Genomic DNA, 20,918 nt, shown 5'->3' with positions numbered 1-20,918 from the left:
TAACTATTATTTTTGTGGGGAGGGAGTGGTGTGAGAGTGTTTACCTTGTTGTAGGGAGCATCACTTAGGGGGTGAGCACCTGGTGGGGCGGTCATTCACTTTCCATCCCACGACCCACTGACCACCCCACTCTTCCAACCAGGGCACCTCTGCCATCTACCCGCTGCGGCCGTTTCTGGGAGTGGGGCACTTCAGGGTTTGGCAGGGCTCTGAGCCGGGTGTCATACCCTCCCTTGAGAGTTTAGCTTCTGAAAACGAAACAGCCATACCACATCACTATAGCCATCTCAGGCAGAGGCAGGAGAGATAGCTCCAAGTCCTCTGGAAGGGCGAAGGCTTTGGCATTTGGCACAAACTCAGTCTCAGTGCGTGGTGGAGTCTCCTTCTTTGGAGGTCTTTAATCAGAGGCTGGATGGCCATCTGTCAGGGATGCTTTGATTGTGAGTTCCTGCATGGCAGAATGGGGTTGGACTGGATGGCCCTTGGGGTCACTTCCAATTCTAAGATTCTATGATTAGTCAAAGGGGTTTCCCCTTTCTGTTGGGTTACTCTCTCAGTCGGCATCTACTGCAAGGTCTGACTGTGATTTATGACTCCAGACACATTATCTCATTACTCCTGGACTTGGCTTGGATTTACAGTTTTTGATCCTGGGCTGTTATTGGATACTGCTTGTCCCTCCAGCTACTACACTGTTGGCACTTGGTATTATGTTAGTATGAAAGCAGGGCACAGGGAAACGGCGATGTAGCCACCATCGGTGGCCATGGACCCCTCCTCTTCCCCTGGCTTTGCTCCGTGGGCAGAGGGGTCCAACCAAGGCCGGATCCCAACCTCTGCTGGCAGCTCCTGCCTGCCTAGGGGTGACAACATGAATTGCCATAATGGGGTGACACCAGTCCAAATATGAAATGGTTGTACCCTCCAACACAGCGGTGGCGCTCCAAGAAAACGAAAGAAATAAAAACGGAATGAAGTTAAAGAATAAGAAAAAGCAACACTACTCCTAAACACCATTAACTTGAAACATGTCAAGGTAGGCCTCTTTGGGGCTCCGCCATAGAAATTGATCCGCAAGCCAAAAAAGTTGGAAAGCCCTGCTCTTAACCCAACGCCTGTCTTGCCGCTTTGTGGTAGATTTACGCTTATGCTCAAAGCACAGTTAGTTTTTTTAAAGTAACGTTGGAAATCTTGCAACTCATAGGCGTCTGTAAGGTTTTCCCATCTTGCTTTTGTTATTGCCTTGGCTTCCCGAAAGCGCAGGAGGTGATGGCTAAGGAGAGGTTAATCCCGGCTGATCGGTTATAGCGAGAGCTAATGAGTCGGGATGGAAGAAATCTGAGGGGAAGCTCTGGAAGAAGGCAGGTGGAGAACTCAGCTGTTCCCAGCAGGCTCCTTCATCATTGGCCTAATCATCAGAAAAAAGGAACTTGGGGGGAAAGCGGAAAGGAGAAAGAGGTCAGCCCTTGCCAACCCGGCATTTTAATGAAGAGCCGATGGACTCCGGCGCGGGCAGGGGGTGCATTTCCAGCTGCGGAGGCCCTGTCAAAAACGCATCCTTCCAGATGGACTCAAACAAAGGCCAAAGAGATAAAAGGGGCAACCTGTCCTGCAGGCAGGGGTGCGTCGAGAAAAGGCGCTTCGAAGTGAGATTGATTTTATTTTATTTCCAACCCTAGCTCTCAGTCCGACTTTAATAGCCATGGCCAAATCTGCAAGGGCTGATCGGCCGACAAGGGACCCTCCGGGGAGGAAGGAGACAAGAGTCTGCTTCAAGTAAGATTTCCAAAGAAACAGCCCCTGTAGCATTAAAAGGAACCAAAGTGTAGAAATCTAGCAAGGACAGGGGATCTGAAATTGCAAAAACCACAAATAGTGAGGTCCGGTCCTTGTCTCCCCTTCCTGTTTGGGATTCCCGTAATTGAATTTAGTATCCAAAAAAGTAATAAAGATTTTTAAGAATGATTACAAAGCTTTGGAAGTGGGACGGAAATACCGTAGGATCCAGTAAAGTGCAAATTGAGACTCTTACCCTAAATTTTCAAAGGACTGTTTTGAGAGGTGATACCAGCCTTTCAGATCTTCAGTCGGTATTGATTTGCTTTGCATTCTTGTTTCAGTCTTCCAACGGTTTGGATAAAGTTCAGTTTCTGTGAATTACTGGATAGAGAATGACTGGATAGACGTTGTCTCTCTTGTATGTAATTTTTTCCCAGCCTGCTAGAAACTGATCTTGTTCTCCATGCGAGTTGCAGCTGCCAGCTGCTTCCACCTTCCAAACGCCTGCGGAGAAAGGATAGAAATGATCACAGATCAATCCCCTCAACAGGGCAGAGGTCCCCCATCTGGCTGCAAAATTTTTCAATCAGGTCTTGAATATAGCCCCCTAAGTGCAAGCCTGCCCCATCTGGACACCCAGACACACTGTCACAGCTAAGACAAGCAAGAGGCTATTATATTTTAACCTAAATCCCCCTTTTCCCCTTTCAAGATCCTATTGAATGTTTTTAGGAACCCCTGGTCTCCTACCTTCTGGAGCAAGCGCCTGTTGTCATTTGCCAGGAAATGCTCCGCTATCCAGCTCTGGAGGAACCGCCAACGCCACGTTTTCCAGCTCCATTCGGCCAACCTCTGTCGCGCCTGTTGGGAGAGCAGCAGCGAGTGAATGACCCAAAACTTCTCTTTGCCCATTTAAACGAGACACAATTGGAGAAGCATCTGGCTATGTCCTTGTAGCCAGATGCAAAATGATAAAATTTTCCTCTAAGCTTCTCCAGATGATGCCATCGGAGACGCATCTGGCTATGTCCCTGTAGCCAGACACGAAAGGATTACATCTTCCACTGAGGTCTTCCAGAGGAGATGGTGCGATCCGAGAAGTTTCGTTTTTAAATGAGGTGGAGGATCATATATTGTACCTTCCGCTCCTTGTAGGTAATAGGATGGTCATAAAGCTAACAGATAAATCAAACTAAAAGTATGGGTTGCACTTCACTCTCCCCGACCCCCAGAGAAGTCTGTGGGAGGCTCACCAAGGCTTTTCCCAGGAGGTTGGTCCTGCAGGCATCCTTCCACAGCATCCATGATTTCACCAGGCGCCGGCTGTCCCTGGCGTCCTGGAAACGGCGCAGGAGGACATTGTGTCGCCACACGCTCAGATATTTCCTCCTGGAAACCAGGACACAAAGACAAATGCGGTCACAACAGAGAAAGGGTCATGAAAAGATGGATACCAAAATCTGTGGATGCTCATGTCCCATTAAACACAATGGAATATTTTTTTAAAGTTGTGAGTGCTTGGATCCATGGATATGGAGGGCCAATTTCAGGTTAGATGTATAAAGTATATATAAACGTAAACGGACTTTGTGCTTAAACTCGGTCCCATCTCCAAGATATCTCATGGTGCATATATTGCAAAATCGGCCAAACTCCAAAATCAAAAATGCTGGTCCCAAGCATTTTGAAAGAGGGAGGTTCAACCTGTATTCCTACTCTGACCTTCCTCCATTGATCTTACTCAAGACTCATCTGTTCCAGAGCTTTACCCCAGCCATTGTCTCTCTTCCGCAGCTGAATCGGCTTCGGTGTCACTCTCCTGAATCCAAGTGCATCCAGATCTCTGTCCTTTTACATCCAGACCTTCTGGAGGCACCTTCACCCACAGCGTCCTGCTTTGGCTTCTGTACGTCACCAGCGAAACATGGAAAGAGCTGAATGTTAGGCTGGGTTGGATACGGACGTCCTTTTTCCGGTGCCCTTGAGAGAGAAAATTTGAGTTAAGAAAATGAAGAGCATTTCCCATCCTTTCCCTTGTGCTCAGCAACACTGCCTTCTTGGAAGACAGGTCCCCATCTTCTGTTTTTCATTGTACTATTTGCATGTTGAGAGCCAGCATGGCATAGTGGTTTTAGCATTGGACTATGACCTCGATGAACCAGGGTTTGAATTCCAGATCAACCATGTAAACCCACTTTGAGCAGTGGGTTTGAGCACTCTCTCTCCGTCAACCAAAAAGAAAGACCATGGCCAACCTCCTATGAATAAATCTTGCTTTATTTGGGGAAGCCAGTGTGGTATAGAGGTTTGACAGGGACACTGGGGGATCAGGATTCAAATCCTGGCTCAGCCGTGGAAACCCAAAGGTTGATCTTGGCCAAGTCCCACTCTCTCGGCCTCAGAGGAAGGCAACGGCAAACCTCCTCTGGAGCAAGATGGAAGGAGACAGGAAAGAAGGAGTAGCCTTTGCTCTCACCTGCCTTGGACAACCTTATGCTCCACTATCCATGACTGCAAAATAGCCTGAGAACTATGTGCCTGACCCCCATACAAAACAGGGTTTTACTTACTGCCTGGACAAATGGGGAACAATTTTGTGAACTTCTGGGGTCCGATAAGACTACTCCTCTGGCGGCGGCACTGGCGGAAGGCAGCAGCCCTGGTCCAGTAGTTGCCGGCCTGGAAATAACAAATGGGTGGGAAAAGTCAAAGGCTACTTCACAAACTTCTCTAACTCCCTAGCTATCATCAGTTCCATGCTTGGATCTCTCCAAAATGCCAAGTTGAAGCATCTCTATATTTATTCACTTCCGGTCTCACCTGGTTCACGGAGCTTAAACGCAAGGCACGGTACCCCCTGGTTGCTTTCCTCCAGCGCCGCAGAACTCTGTATCCCATTTCAGGTCTCCCTGGGGGGCTTTCCTCGCTCCATCTTTGCTGGCTGGCTCTTACGAATTCTGTTTTCCACTTCCCGAAGTAGGCCTCCAGAAGACGTTGCTGCCTTGCACCCTCAAACCGGGCCAGGGCTTCACGCTGCGCAGAACTGTGGGATGCAGCGGTGACCCAGTGATGGAAAGCCCTGGATTTCGAACCAAAAGGAATACAAGGACAGACAAGGCTCTCTTAAGTACGGCTCCGATGGAGAAGTTTTAATTCGAGCAAACTGGATGCATATTTTTTGTGGGTTTTGGGGGCTATGTGGCATCTCTCTCTTTTCTACAAGGAGCAGGGGATTTCTTTTCCTGAATTTTCCCAATGTTCTTCTGACCCTATGCAATAGTCTCTGATCACAAGAAACACGAGACGGGAGAATTTGGTGCCTGGGGTCTTACCGAGAGAGAAGGACATGTCTCTGGTGTTGGGAGGCCTTCTGGTTTCGATGAGTCGATGCTGACCAAAGTCCAAAGTACCTTGCTAGGACTCTCCTCCGATGCTGGACCTGAAAGGGGAAAGAAAGATTGGTGGCACAGTCAAAGGCTTTCATGGCTGGCATCTATAGCTTTTTGTGGGTTTTTCGGGCTATATGGCCATGTTCTAGAAGAGTTTATTCCTAACGTTTCACCAGCATCAGTGGCTGGCATCTTCATAGAATGCATTCTCTGAAGATGCCAGCCACAGATGCTGGCAAAACATCAAGAATAATCTCTTCTATAATATGGCCACGTAGCCCAAAAACCCCACAAAAATCTATGGATGCCGGCCATGAAAGCCTTCGACTTCACATAGGTGCGTATGTTTGTGTATTCAGAGCCAAGGGTCATTGGGAGATAAAACCACGCAAAGGCAAGGATGTTGCAACATCGGTTAATGTTCTATTGAAGGCAAACTTGCACAGCTGGATTTCTGGTCACTGTTTTTACCTCTGCCGCATGGTCATCAGGTTGTGCGCCTTTTTGCACCGAGCGAGCAAGGATCGGTTTGCTCTCGTCGTTGCCGCCTGGGTTTGGGAATCTCTTGCCTTGGAAATGATTCTCTCTGTGGATGGAAATTGGGCATGTGTTTATTGACTTACCTTGGGAGGAGAAGCATCCCAGTGCTGCCTTTCTTTAAATTTCTGATGACTATTCCGGCCTTTACAACATGGAAACAAGAACCCAAAATAAACAGGTAGGTTGGGACAAGGACTGACTTACCCCACGTGGTAGCTATACAACGCAGGAGGGGTTCGAGGCGGCAATTCAAGGGCAACGTTTATAAGATCTTCTGGCAATGAAGAATCGTGACAGGGAAGGAGCCCCACATCTTCCGCCGCAGCCCACGAAGAGACGCTGGTACGACTGCTGCTGTTTTCCAAGCTGCTCTCCTGTTAGAAACAGATAGAAACAGATAAGACATCTCTGCATCATAGGCTGCGTCGGCACTACAGGATTTAATGCAGTTTGACACAACCTTTAATTGCCATGAGCTCCATCTTACAGAGAATCCTGGGATCTGCAGTTCTCTGTGGCAGCAGAGCTCTCTGATCTCCGATCACCAGAAATGCATAACCATCAAAAAGAACGACTTTGCAATGTGGCCATTCCCTTAGTTCCTTCATCCCAAAAAGAACCTGCAAAACTGGTTGAGTTTTGCTCATCCATGAAACACAAAGTGGGGCGATGTCACTTCTGCGATGCGTCCGCACCCCATCTGTAACCACTGCAACACACTGCCTCACGCAACCAAAACAGCTCCAAAGCTAAGCCAGTGGGTTTGATCCATGGTTCACAGAACCACCTACCCAAGAAGGAATCCCTACCTTTTGCAGAGATCCGCTGGGAGTGGACAAGGCAGGCCCTCCGCTATGGAAGCCGGAGGATAGCGAAGACTCCTCTGAGTTGGGCGACGCAAGGAGAGGGTCCTCTGCGTAGCGGCTGGGTTGGACCCCGAGGGGGTTTGGAGAGAGGGTCCTCCACCACCACCAGCCCAGGACCTTCCTCATTTGACGTTGTGCCGACGCTCGAGAAAACACCCTGAAAGTGTCATTAGACTAGAAACTTCCTTCCAAAATAACAGAAAGCTTAGCTTCCAAAACTAAGGACTCTGTGCCCAACCTCACCAAGGCATATTGGTCAAGCACTTACGTGGCCAGCTGGGACTCGTGCCATCTTTTCCTCCAGGTCTGAAAGGCCCCTTGCAATGTCACGGCATGGAGAAGGTCATCTAGACTGTCCCCTCCATTCCTTTGGGACCATCTTGTGACGTCCAAACATGGCTGAGCCATGCAAGCGTCTCGACCAAAGCCTAACCTGGATGCTTTTGTGGGTCGTTCCCAGGAAAGAGAAACAGAGAAATAACAGATTGGAACCAAATCATCATTCCTGGCTCAATCGTTCGCAGTTGAAAGAACATGGAGACTTATTACTGAGTCTCCTTTATCCAAAATACTCGGGACCAGAAGTGGTTTGGATTCTGAAACTATTGCATAGACACAATGCAATATTTTGGAGACGGGATCCAAGCCTGAACATGAACTTCATTGATGTTTCATATACACCTTATAAGCACAGCCTGAAGACGATATGACAGTGGTCATCTATCCATTCTTTTGTTACAGTTGGAACTTTTCCATATGGGAAAGTTGGAGAGAAGTGAAGCATTATCTAATTTAGGACCTATGCTTGACTCGTGACACAGATTAAGATGGGGGGGGGGCGAAATACATGCATCTTCAACTTTCCAGAGAGGTGCAATTCCTCACCGTAGGACTTCCTCTGCTTCGAGGCCAGAAGTCCAAGCAGTGCTCGCCGGGCCCGTTCCTTGACTTCCACCATCCGGGCCCAATGCTGGAAGCACCGCCGCAAAGATTGGATGCGTAGGCCCTCCAGGCCCAGACGGCTGAAGGCCTCCCGTCGGGCAAAGCGCCTCCAAGCATCAAAGCACCTTCGGGGGAGAGAAAGAAAATGCCCCTTATATAAAATCAGAAAACCAAGGTATCTGCTGACGTTTGGTTCCCAGACCCTCATGGATACCAAAATCCATGAATGCTCAAGTCCCATGAAATACAATGGATTATTATTATTATTATTATTATTACAGTAGGTCCTTGGTACCAGCTGCGTTTGGGTTCCAGGAATCCCATGGATACCAAAATCCATGAATGCCTAAGTCCTATTAAATATAATAGATTATTCTTGTTGTTCTTGTTGTAGGCCCTTGGTATCCATTGCTGTTTAGTCCCAGGACCTCCATGGATACCAAAATCCATAGATGCTCAAGTCCCATTAAATACAACGGAGCACTAAAATCAAAATCAAGGTTTGGTCTTTGGAATTCATATATTTGTTGCATATTTTCAAGCTGTGGGTGTTTGAATATATGGGTAAAGAATCCGCGGATATAGATGGCTGAATGTATTTTGAAGCCATGGATCATGGGATCCATGGACCCTGAATCCTTAGATAAGTACTACAATAAAGTACAGTACTACACAGTCCTGTAGTACGACTGCACTACTGTGGGTCCTTCCCATCCAGGGAGGTCAATGGATGTGAAAGACTGCAGGATCTCAACTCATATTAGTCAATGGCTGGCAACATGCACACCTTGTGTCAGTGTACCTGTGGGCATGTGCCACCATTGGTGCCACCTATCTGTGCAAGCTCCAACTCATGGATGGTGAGCACACTGTACTAGTTACTCCTCCTGTGAATACTGTGCTTTGCTCACTGGCGGATCAGTCCTCTCCGGATGCGAGCCGCAAGCGGCCAGGTCTGTTTGCTCGCCCGATAGCGAGAACGCCAGGTCTGGAACACGTTTGCCAGCTTCTTCTTCTCCAAAATGACACGGACCTCTTGGGCATAAGCATCCTCTCTCTCCATGCGCTCCTTCTGAAGGCGCCACAGTCTGAAAGCTGCTGTGTGGAAGGGGAGAATAAAGAATAAAGAGGTGGGGAACAAGGTGTTACGGGCATGGCTTCTCCTAAGCCAGTGGGACAGACGGGCACAATTTACACACTAGCCCTTTTCTGGTTTTAAGGGTCTTCTCGCATGGGAAAAGAAAGTGGAAACAGAGACAGAGAATATCGGCTTTCTATGTGCCTCGCCACATGATGTCGTAGCGCTTCGGTTATCTTATGGTTATAAAAGCACATTTTTGTTCCAGGTGGAAAGATCCATTCGACAAAGGAGACGCTTTTACCACCGTCATGCGGTGAGGCATGGAGAAAGCCGCTGCTTTCTGGTTCCATTTTCGTTTTCTTTTCTCGTGGAATAAGGCTCTAAAAAAAGCAGTCCAGGTGCACCTCAGTTAAGTTAAATTAAGTTAAGGAAGCAGATTTGGATTAAATCCCTTCCTTAGTCTTCTCCGTCAGAGAGTTCTGGTGCCACAACAAACTGCAAACCCAGAATTCGATAGCATTGAGCCATGGCAGTTAAAGCAGTGTCAAACTGCATTAATTCTGCATTAATGCAGCCGAAATCAAACCAAATCTGGAACAAGGGCCTACCAGCCAGACGCCTCACGTCTCGCAGTGCGTCAGCCTTCCTGCACAACTCGTCTGTTCCCTGCACATGTCGAAGTTGCATCCATAAGCTCCCCTCCGCCCTGAAAAAACAAGAACAACAGAGTGTTTTAATTCATGCTAAAGGCTAAGAGTAGTCTAGTAGCCAGAGCTCTCTTCCCCAAACTGGTGGCATTACAACTCTTCAATACCCCAGCCAGTAGTTGGGAGATGATGGGAGTTGTAGTTGGACAAATCTGCAAGGCTGCTGGTTTGAGAATGGCTAGATGGAGTTGTGGGTCGCCTTAGAGTTGCCATAAGTCGGAAACGACTCGAAGGCATAGTGGTCCCAGCACTGGACTGGAGACCCGGATTCAAAGCTACGCTCAGCCATGAACCTCATAGTTGACCTAGGGCAAGTCACATACTCTCAGCCTCCAAGGATGGCAATGGCAAACCCCCTCTGTACAATTCTTTCCAAGAAAACCCCATAATAGGGTTGCCATAAATCAAAAACATCTTGAATAACAACAAAAACGGGATGAGATATAATAGGATCCAGAATAGGATGCTTCTCCATCCTTAACTGTTATCCCTAGAAAGTCCAGTTCTCCATGGAATTGCAAAACAGAACCATCTGAGTTATATTTTTCCTTCTTCCATTTACCTGCTGTACCGAGTGGCTTCTTCCTGGTGCTCCGAAGACAGCTGGGACAAAATGGGGTGTCGAGTGACCAAAAGTGGCCTTCCCAGTGCTGAACGAAGCAGACCTTGGCCACATCTCTCAGGCTCCATGTGCCGGGATGTCCGCGCCTCTTGCTGTTTCGCCGTCACATCCTGCCACTGGCAAAGAAGCAGAACACACCTCAGGCTCCAAACATCTCCAAGTAAGACCCTTTTAGCACCAACTGGTTCCCCTTGTTTACTGGACTCCAACTCCCAACTGTCTTCGCTGGAGTAGCCAATGCTGAGGGATGCTGGAATGTGCAGTCCCAGGAAAGGGACTAAATACCCTAAAGGCACCAAATCCCATCTGATCTTGGAAGCTAAGCATGGTCAGCCCAGTTAGTCTTTGCATGGAGATCAGGCCAGATTTCAGACAAAGGAATTGTCTAAACCACCTCTGAGGATTCCTTGCTGAGAAAACCCTCCAAAATTCATGGGGTCACCATAAGCTCAGTGTTCAGGATTATTATTATTATTAAACTTTATTTCTAAAGTGCTGTAATTATACACAGCACTGTACAAAGTCGGTAAAATTAAAGAGAATATAAAAGCCTGCCCAAGGCGTACATTCTAAGATAATAACAATTAAAAGAGGAATAGATAACATTACCATATAGAAAAAAAAAGACAAATTAAAAACATCACATATAAAAGCAAATCACATCACATCAACCATTATCAGACAGCCAGATGACAATCACAAATTCCCTGAGAACGCTTCCCTAAACAATATGGTTTTCAGCTCAGCCTTAAAGCTGGTTAGGGAAGTGATGAGCCATGAATGCAGAGGAAGAATGTTCCAGGAAAGAGGGGCAGCAAGAGAGAAGGGATGGATCCGGGACGGGGCAGAGAAGATCCTGGGTTGAGAGAGGAGACTTTGGCTGCCAGAGCGGAGAGTGCGAATAGGGATGTAGGGAGAGAGAAGATCGGTTAAATAAAGAGGGGCCAACCCATGCAGGGCTTAAAGGTGAGTAGCAAAAGTTTGTACCTGATGCGGAAAGGAAGAGAGAGCCAGTGAAGGGAGGACAACAGAGGGGAGACATGATCATAATGGAGAGTGAGTGAAATAATGCGTGCAGCTGAATGCTGAACAGAAATTAATGGGTGGAGATGAGAGAGGGGAAGCCCTGCCAAGAGGAGGTTACAGTAGTCTAGTCGTGAGACCACTAGGGCATGGACCAGTGTTTTTGCAGTAGAAGCTGAGAGATATGGACGGATTTTGGCGATATTATAGAGAAAAAATCTACAGACTTTGGCTGTAGTCTGGATCTGAGGGATAAATGACAAAGAGGAGTCAAAGATGAAACTGAGACTACGGGCTTCCTGGACCGGCTGGATCGAGATGTTATTGACGGAGATAGAAAAGGAATAGTGAAGGGTGGGCTTAGGAGGGAAAACAAGAAGCTCAGTCTTGGACATATTGAGCTTCAGACGCCGATGGTGTATCCAGTGGGAGACAGCTGTTAAACAGGATGACACTTGCTGCTCTAGCTCTGGTGAAAGATTAGGGGTGGAAAGGTACAGCTGGGTATCATCGGCGCAAAGATGGTAGGAGAAACCAAAAGAGCTGATAAGTTTGCCAAGGGAGAGTGTGTATAGAGAGAACAGAAGGGGACCCAAAACAGAGCCCTGAGGAACTCCAACAGATAAGGGGACAGAAGACGAGGTCTGACCACCCGAGACCACTGAAAAAGATCGATCTGACAAGTAAGATGTGAACCAATCGAGAACAAGGCCCGAGAAACCAAGGTCAGAGAGTACATCTATTAGGAGACAGTGGTCCACGGTGTCAAAGGCCACAGACAGATCAAGAAGGACAAGGATAGAATAAAGGCCATTTGCCTTGGCCTGCAAAAGATGATTCGAGATCTTAGTAAGGGCCGTCTCTGTGGAGTGCCATGGGCGAAAACCAGACTGGAAGGGATCCAGAATGGAGTTGGTTTCAAGAAACTCAAGACAGCGTGAATAGACGACTCGTTCCAACACCTTGGAGAGAAAAGGAAGAAGAGAGATTGGACGATAGCTAGCCAAGGAAGAGGGGTCGAGAGAGGGTTTTTCAGGATAGGGGAAACTAAGGCATGTTTGAAGACTGAGGGGAAGGAACCCGAGGAGAGAGAGAGATTAAAGATCTAGAGGAGGGAGGGTAACAAAGAGGGGGCTATAGAGATTAGAAGACGGGAAGGAATCGGATCAAGAGAGCAGGTGGTGGGTTTGGATGAGTTCAGCAGTGAAGAGAGTTCTTCCAAAGAAACAGGAGGAAACACAGATCTTTCTTCATTGGCTTGAGGGTGCATTTGCACTATAGAAACAATCCAGTTTGACACCACTTTGACTGCCATATCTCAGTGCTATGAAATTCTAGGAATCATAGTTTCATGAGACATTCAGCCTTCTCCATCAGAGCCCCTGGTGCCCCATTAAACTAAAATTCCCCGATTTCCATAGCACTGAACCATGGCAACCATGGAAGTGGTGCCAAACTGGATTATTCCTGCAGCGCGGATACAGCTGAACTGCATTATTGGATGCACCCAGAGATGGCCTGGATCTCAACAGAACGTATATTGTAGACATAAATTTTATTGCCATAAGTTGGAAACAACGTGAAGGCACACAATGATGACAACAACATCCTGCAAGTCCTGCCATGCAGCAGAGTCCATTGCAAACTTTATGTGAACCCAAGCTCACCTTTACTAAACAGGCCCTAGCAAGGCCAAGGCTACCATTACTTAGAATGAGGCAGTGATTTGCAATTTGGGATTTTTGCAACTGCTTCTCAGAAGAGTCCTCCTTACCCTGCGGAAGCTGGCGGTCAGTACAGCCAAAGTGTGGTTCCTCTGGGCGATGCCCACTTGGGCGTTCCTCAGCTGCACTGCCCATTGCAGGGCGGCCAGTCCTTTGCGCTTCAGCTGGCGCTCATACAACGCCCGAGCAGTGGCTTTCCTCTCAAAGACATGGTCGCGCCAGGCCACAAAAGATTTCGCCAGAAGAGGGTCCCTCCTTAGGGGCAGAGGCCTGGAAAAGGGAAGAAACCGAAACCACGACTCAGTCCTGTGGACTCTTGCGGGTTGGTGGCTGCATCTGCACTGCGGAAATAATCCAGTTTGACACTGCTTTAACTGCCGTGGCTCAACTCTATGGCATTTTGGAGATCCTAGTCTGTTGTGGCACAAGAGTGAAGGCTAAAGGTGTCACAAAACCGCAGACCCTGGTGTTCCCTAGCATTGAACCGTGGCAGTTCAAGTGGTGTCAAACCAGATTATACCAGCAGTGTGGATGCAGCCTAAATCTAAGGCCGAGAAAGAGGGAGAGAAAAGAAAAACAGGGCCCTGACCTGCTATGTCAGGATTTCATTCTTCCTCGGCTTTCAAGCAACAGGCGCTCCGCCGGAGCAAGGAAATGCATCCTATGCACATTGCACAACCTGAGCCTGAGTTGCCTTATTTTCCCTCCCCATTGCCTCTTCTTTTTATGCGCTGCCTTTCCAGACGCACAAATATGTAAACCATTGCAGAAACTTTGCTAGCTGTAGTGGAGTGTGAGGGATGGATGCATACCTTTAAAATGGGTAATGAAGACCCCGGGAATACTGATTTTTAGCAAGGTTTCCCGCTTCACCTGATATTCCCTCCGTCTTCATTTGTGTCATCTTACATTATTATTATTATTATTATTATTATTATTAAACAACTTGATTTATAAATTGCTGTAGGTTTACACAGCACTGTACATCAAACAGAATAAAATGAAATAAAATGGACCCGCCAGTGGCATACATTCTAGAAAATGGAATATAATACAAAATTAATACCAAATATCCTTCAACCAAAATATACAGACAACAGACTTACCTGTTTCTCTTCTTCTCCGTCGATCTGTTGTCTCTTTCCAGGTCCTACAAGCAGGAGAGAGAGTCAAGGCATGTTGGTATGTTACTTTATGGACAGTTTGTTTATAGTAGGGGACATTAAGAAAAGTGATGCTAGCACCCTGAACCCCTTTGCATATGAATTTTCCTAGAGGCAGCCTATGGATGATGGTTCTATCAAACTGCTTAAGTTCTACCTTTTAAAATGCACACCAACATATATACACATCATCTCTGGGTGGCGCTTGTAGTCATATAATAGGACAATAAAATGCCGCACATCATGAACAATAATTAATAAGCCAAATTCTAGGTCTTTTCAACCCAAAATGGTTTCTGAAATGTCACAGTCCTTCCTTTTGTACAGAGCCTTCTTGCAGTTCCAAACTTGGCAACACACAAACCAGAGCTTGGGGGAAAAAATGTAATCTGTGGACCACAGCTCCCAGAATCCCTTGCTGGGTGGGGGATTCTGGAAGTTGTGATCCAAAATTGTCTCTCCTCCATGCTCTGAAACAAGCAATGCTCACCTTCCTTCGTGTGGCGTCTATCGCAAAATCTCTCCAATTGCCGGATGGCAGCTCCATCCTCTCTTTTGCCTTTTCTACAAAAGACTCCTCTCTTTGACCGCTTCCCATGTTGGGCCAACCACTGCCACCGAAAGAATCTGATGGACCCCTGGAACTCCCCACCGCAAGAGTTTTCGCGTCGACCACTTGTGTGCCGTCAGAAGTTTGAGAATGTTCCTCAAGGTCTTTTTTGGCATTTGCTCCGAACACATTGAGCTTCCACTGGGGCAAAAATGAACTACCCTCATCCACGGAGTTTACAACTGATGGAGTCCCACCACTCTCTCCTGGTTCGTGTGAGTCAAGGTCTTTGGAACCATTTCCAAACTGGTGGACTGGAACAACCTCCGGACCTCCAGGAGACCAAGAAGTCCAATCCCTTTGGGTATCGTAGATGGACACTCCCATGTTCCTTGGGAAATTGACATGCGACGTGTCTGAGGAGACCTCCAAGCCACCAGTGGAGAGAAGACCCAAGGGAAGGTCCTTTTGACCCAACTCACAGCAATGGGACACATCCGAAGAAGGTTCTTCCGGTCCACGTTTCTGCTGCTGGTGGTCAGTTTTTGACCAGCTGCAACTGACCGTCTCTTCCAGAACTTGCTGCTCTACTAAGCATGGTTGGAAGGATGAAAAAGAGACCTCTTTGCCTAGAACCGAGTGTGAGGTTGGGCTGGAGAAACCCGTTGGCCAAGCATGGTCCAGAGTCTCCATCGCAGGGGCATGCAGCCCAGCAGTTTTGTACCTGGAGGTAAGGGGAAAAGGTTCATCTTCTCCAAAAGCACCTGCCACAGAGCCAAGACTGCCCCAATCTCTACTGAAAGAGGCACCCCATCTCTCCCCAGCTTGCCTAGCATAGTTCTGGTCCGCAGTGAGCCGTTCGGTGATGCTTAGTGGGGGACTGGAGCAGGACTGGCGAGGGAGAGAGGAATATTTGGAGTCCCAAGGGAAAGACCCTAAGGCTCCCATCTCAATTTCTTCCTGGAACCGCCGGATGGAGCAATGGAGGTCCGCTGACCTTTGAGAAGACCGTAAAATGGCCTGGAGCGTGGCGGATGGAGGACGGTCCTCCACCAGCTCAGAGGTCTTCAGATGATCCTGAGTAGAGAAATCAATGCTACCATCAGAGCTTGAAGAGGAAGGACAAGAGCTATGGAGAAGGGAACCCTGAGATGGTCTCTCCAACAATCTGGAGGAGGAGAGGGCATCTCTGTGGCTTTCAAGATTCCTGTTGCTTCTTTGGTTGGAGAAATGACTTAGAGGCTGTTTTGCCACCTGATGGTCCTCAGTGTCCATCCTGACTTTGGAGATAGCATTATGAGCAGCAGGTGGACCTTCATGGTTTTGTTGAGGCAGGGTCTTTGTGGAGCTCCTCCGCAAACCAAGCTGGTCCAAGCGAGAGATGCAGCCAGGCAGAAGAGGATGAAGGTTGCTGGCCTCCGCTCTGTTTTCAAATCCAAACCTCTGAAATTTGGACTCGAGGTTGCTTTGCTTGTGGGACGCAGAGTCAACGGTGGTCGCTGGCCAGTAGGGACAAGAAAGGTTGGTCTGAACCGGACGTGGTTCGTCTGTCCTGCTTCCTACTGATGTAGTCCATGGCATTCCTTTGGCGGATGCTCTCCTATGGTTTGATCCAGGCTTCGCTGAGCCATTGTGAGGATGCGATACCCCGACACGACTTCCGAAAGAGAGATAGAGATTCCCTGTGACGTTCTTCTGGATGTTCCTTTGCTCTGGAGAAGAACAAAACAAAATCAAATGCTCATTTTGGGAGCATGCATCTCAAAAGTGTATCACTTCCATCACATTACCAGCACCTGGTGGCTCCGATCATGTTGCCAAAACAGTGAATCCACTCCGGGATGCAAATGAATTCTCCAAGTTGACCCTAAACAGGTTCAGCAACTCACTGCAGAAATAATCCAGTTTGAGACCATTTTACCTGCCCTGGCTCAGTGCTAGTAAAACCTGGGGACTATAGTTTTGTGAGACGTCGAGCCTTCTCTGTCAAGAGGGCTCTGGTGCAACAATAAACTATAATTCCCAGGATTCCTGAGCACTCGTCAGGGCAGTTAAAGCGGTCTCAAACCGGATTACTTCTGCAGTGTGTTTTGGACCTTGGAGAGCTCAAAACCTGGAATGAATTCACTACCTTGACATGGAAGCCACTGCTAAACATTAACAATTGGAACTGATCCTCAGATCATTACTACTACTACTGCTGCTGCTACTATTACCACTATCACCACTATGACAGTTGGCCCTCCACATTTGCGGCTTTGACTTATTATCACTGCAGTGCGCTTGAAGTCATTTCCGACTTATGGTGATGCTAACTCATGGGGTTTCTTGGCAAGATTTGTTCAAAGGACGTTTCCCATTGCCATTGCCTTCCCCTGAGGCTGAGAGAGTGTGACTTGCCCAAGGGCAACCTATGGACTTTCCAATAGCTTGATATGAACCATTGGTTCTCTCACCAGTTGGAAGGTCTATGATAATTCCATGATGCCAATGGGGAATGCACAACAGACCTACCAAAAAGTAAAAACCAACAAGCCGGTTACTTTCCCAGCATCATTAACTGACAACAAAATTGCTAGCCAAACACCGCAAACCATGAAAGTTACTTTCCCAGTTCAGACCATTGGGTCCAACAGCACTCCGAAGAACTACAGACTTAGCTGCGTTGTGTTCAAAATGCCAGCTGAGGTTTCTCAAGGCCCTGAGCCAGGGATATACTCTGCCCCGGTGCAATCCTGTTCCAGGATTTGGGATTAGCGGGGGATATACAACCCTCCCGGAGAGAAAAGGTGGCACCCTCCTCTTGCAAGAGGCTCCGCTAAGCTCTTTGCAGGGTCAGTCCGTTGCTGGAAGAGTGAACCCCAGCAAGGAAGCCATGGAGGAATGAGAGAGAGGTGCACCAAGTTGGCTGGAAGAACCCAGACATTTGCAAAAATAACTTCTGAAATAACCCTAAAAGTGGCAGGATTGTTGTACGGTGGGTCCTTGGTATCCGCTGGGGTTTGGTTCCAGGACCTCATATGGATACCAAAATCCGTAGATGCTCAAGTCCCATTAAATAAAATGGTGTCCCTTATATAAAATGGCAAAACCAAGCTTTGCTTTTGGGGATGTACATTTGGCCCTTGGTGTCCACATGGATCCCACTTGTGTACCAAAATTTGGCAACGCTCAAGTACCATTACAGAGACATAGTAAAAGGGTGTCCCATATATATATATAAACATAGCAAAATCAAGGTTTGCTTTTTGGAATTTGGGGGGAGCATTTTCAATTTTCTCCAAATCCCGACACAGCCAAAGCCAACGCCAACTATGAAGAAACATGCTTCCTTGACCGGAGCTGACGGTCAAGCGCATGTTTCGAAAGACGCACCTCCCGCGTCCAAAACCACCACCTCTCGTCCGAACGGGGGTCTTACTCACTCCGGTCACCACCCCCGGACATCTCTTGTCCAAAACCCGCGGCCTGAGGACAGACAGACAGACTCCTCTTTGTCTCCGGTTCCTCTGATGGTGCCAAGCAAAATCCAAACACCCCTGTTGTGTTCCCACTCCCCTCGGAAAGCCAACCTGCTTGTCCTTAATGCCCCAAATCCCACGCAAGGGAGGGTGAGCCATCTGAGTCCCTCTAAGCGGCTTAGAGGCCACGGTTAATGAGGCCAGTTAGTCACTGGGGCTCCAGATGTCCCGAGTGCGAAAGGCGGGGAGGCTTTGATCCGCGGCTAATGAGAGCAGAAGCCGCCAATCAGGCAGACACAACAACAACACATGCGCGCAAGTGTACACACACACCATAGCAGGATGCTCTACCTGGATTTTAAGCCCTCTCTGGACTGATAGGGAAGACAGTATCAAAGGCGACAACAACACAATGTGACGTCCAAGGCTTTCATGGCCGGCATCCATTGTAGTTTGTAGGGTTTTCGGGGGGCTATGCGGCCTTGTTCTGGAAGAGTTTGTTCCTGACATTTCGCCAGCATCTGTGGCTTTGGCATCTTCAGAGAACGTTGTCATGGAAGTGAGTGGGGTAATAATAGTCTATCTATCTATCTATCTATCTATCTATCTATCTATCTATCCCATTCACTTCCATGCCAGCATTTTCTGAATACATATATACATTATATAAATTACATATAATAACAATACAACGTTGAAGAGCTCTTGCGCTCTGGTTTATTTTCTTCATTTTGGTTTGCGGTTCAGAAAGCTATAGCATGGACCCAAACTTTGGTTTGCAACCCAAGAAGCAGTTGCCAGGCCCTGAATTCCAGTCCTGGGCAGCTACAAGGAAGGTGGGGATCTCTAGTTTGCAACCCAGAGACCAGACACCCAGCGAAACTACAGATTGCGTAGCTTACCTGGCCTCAGGTAGCCGTTTAAGGGAGACGGTGGGATATTTTCCTTCCTCTGGCCTCTCTGGTTTGGACTTTCCATCTCCGTACCATGGAAGCCTTTGCCTCTTCCAACCCAGGTGCAAACCGGACCAAGCTCACCTGGAAGGCCAAAAAGTACACTGGAGTACAATGGAGTACATATGTATATACCAGAAAAAGACACACATTTGAATACACACACACACACACACACACACACACACACACACACACACAGGTCAATTCAGATAGATAGATAGATAGATAGATAGATAGATCAGTAAATATATTTGAATTGAATTTTAAGTACGTTTTAATTTTAATCTGTTTAATTGTATTTTAAGGAGAGGCGGGTGGGAGGGAATGATGGTTTGTGTATATTTTAATGTTGTAAGCCGCCCCGATTGTATTTTGTAGAGGGGCAGAATATAAATAATTATAATTATAATTATAATATAATATAATATATTATTATTATTATTATTATTATTATTATTATTATTATGTAATGTCTTGGTCCAGTCTTTCATTCCCTTTCACTGTGAATCTTAAGTTTATTTCAAGGAGTCTAAAGAGAAGGGGAAAGCTCTTACCTGTCTTACCTGTTTGCTTTTGGAAATGGTTGCTAGGCAGACAACCTCCTCCTTGGATACACTTTTGCAAAGCCAAGCAGGTCTTTAGATGCAGCTGTCATTTGGGGAGGGGGGCTTCTGTGCCAAAAATGGGAGGGCTGGAGGGGGGAAAGGACCCCTTCCTAGTATCTCAGTAGAAACTACTTCTCCTTACTCATTCCTCTGCAAATGCCTCGCGCCTTCCTTTTCAAACCGACAGCTTTGCAATGCAATGGGGGGAAGGCAAGGGGGGTCCTTGCCTTTGCAGATGGGGCCCCTCCAGGGAGGCATCGAGGGCCAAAGCAGTCCTGGGAAAATGCTGCACACATATAGTTATTTATTGGGATGCATGCAACCAAAGCAAAACACCAAAGCAAAGCAAGGCAATACAGCAGCAGCAGCAGCAGCAATAATAATAATAATAATAATAATAATAATAATAATAATAATTGCAAGATTATTTGCAAAAGCACATCACAGAGAAGGGAAAGAAACTAAGGGGTTTCTTTATTGGGATGCATGCAACCAAAGCAAAGCAAGACAATGCAAAGTCAAATGATGATTATGATTAATAATAATAATAATAATAACAACAACAACACCTGGGTTGGAAAAATGTGGCCCAGGGGTCTCATGTGGCCATTTTTGTGGCACATTGGGACCCCTAGAGGGTCCAAAATGGCCTCTGGGGATTTGAGGAGCATTCCCACTATTTTTGGTGACCCAATAAAATATTTTCAGACATTTCCCCTCCATTTGTATTTATTTTTTTTGGCCCCCAAATACACCCGAGTGAATATTTGCTGCAAACAGGACCCTAGGTTTTTCTTTCTTTGAAGAAAGAGAAAGGAACAACAAGGGAAGCAGTAACAAGAGAGAAGTGACCATTTGCAACTCTCAAATTTTGGGGGGCACATCAAGATGTGTGCAAAATGTCTCTATTTCCCCTCCAATAAACATGATATACAAGTAGGACATAATGTTACTCCCAGGGCAACTTTAAAAAACCAAACTCAGGGTGTCCAAAACATATGTTTCCAGAAATTAAGCAAGTGATAATTTGAGAAGTAGGAGGCAGAACATGATACTGTTCCTTCTTTCTCAACTGTGCACCAAGGACATCCCTATCGCAGCCGTTTGATGTTCGTTCGGAGCATATGTGAAAACTGGAGTTTGAAAGCAAGTGGAAGTACGAGAAGTCCCCATTTAGATTGGTGGGAGACATGTAGCATCATGGAAGAGTTGGAAGAGACCCCAAAAAGGCCATACGTTCCAAGCCCCTGCCATTCAGGAACTCTCCATCAAAGCATCTCCAACAGACAGCCATCCATCCTGTTTAAACATCTCCAAGGAAGACGACTCTGCCACTTTTTGAAGCAACGTATTCCACTGTCAAACAACTCTTACTGCCAGGACTAGACCTTTCCTCACCAAGTCCCATCATCCCTGACTCCTGCTGTGGCTGATGGGAGATGTGGCCCCGCTATCTTTGGAGGAGCTGTATATGTGTGTGTTGTGTACTGTCAAGTCATTTCCGACTTAT

The 20,918-nt window shown here is 47.1% G+C and overlaps 1 protein-coding gene across 1 annotated transcript; it reads right to left on the bottom strand.

Moving 5' to 3' along the window:
* Window positions 1-16: 16 nt before the first annotated feature.
* Window positions 17-19,431, bottom strand: C7H1orf167 (chromosome 7 C1orf167 homolog). Its single transcript, XM_042478583.1, has 20 exons — window positions 19,367-19,431; window positions 18,750-18,884; window positions 14,327-16,098; window positions 13,780-13,823; window positions 12,724-12,943; window positions 9,867-10,042; window positions 9,206-9,303; window positions 8,428-8,614; window positions 7,460-7,641; window positions 6,843-7,014; window positions 6,518-6,731; window positions 5,913-6,082; window positions 5,640-5,754; window positions 5,112-5,218; window positions 4,600-4,858; window positions 4,350-4,458; window positions 3,549-3,759; window positions 3,033-3,168; window positions 2,530-2,640; window positions 17-2,283 (listed from the first exon to the last, which is right to left on the bottom strand). The coding sequence occupies exons 2-20, from the start codon at window positions 18,823-18,825 to the stop codon at window positions 2,221-2,223; spliced, it is 4,422 nt and encodes a 1,473-aa protein (XP_042334517.1). The 5' UTR covers window positions 18,826-18,884; window positions 19,367-19,431; the 3' UTR covers window positions 17-2,220.
* Window positions 19,432-20,918: the final 1,487 nt, after the last annotated feature.

This window comes from Sceloporus undulatus, chromosome 7 (assembly GCF_019175285.1).
Source record: "Sceloporus undulatus isolate JIND9_A2432 ecotype Alabama chromosome 7, SceUnd_v1.1, whole genome shotgun sequence".
Taxonomy (NCBI): Eukaryota; Metazoa; Chordata; class Lepidosauria; order Squamata; family Phrynosomatidae; genus Sceloporus; species Sceloporus undulatus.
This window is presented reverse-complemented; position numbering and strand designations above follow the sequence as displayed.

Bases quoted from the DNA above. Each gene is read 5' to 3' on its own strand.
- C7H1orf167 (XM_042478583.1), bottom strand. From the start codon at position 18,825: ATGGAAAGTCCAAACCAGAGAGGCCAGAGGAAGGAAAATATCCCACCG. The intron at 6,083-6,517 runs GTAGGGATTCCT...TGTTTCTAACAG, and splicing joins CCAGCGGATCTCTGCAAAAG to GAGAGCAGCTTGGAAAACAG. The intron at 3,169-3,548 runs GTAAAGCTCTGG...CCTGGTTTCCAG, and splicing joins GAAGAGAGACAATGGCTGGG to GAGGAAATATCTGAGCGTGT.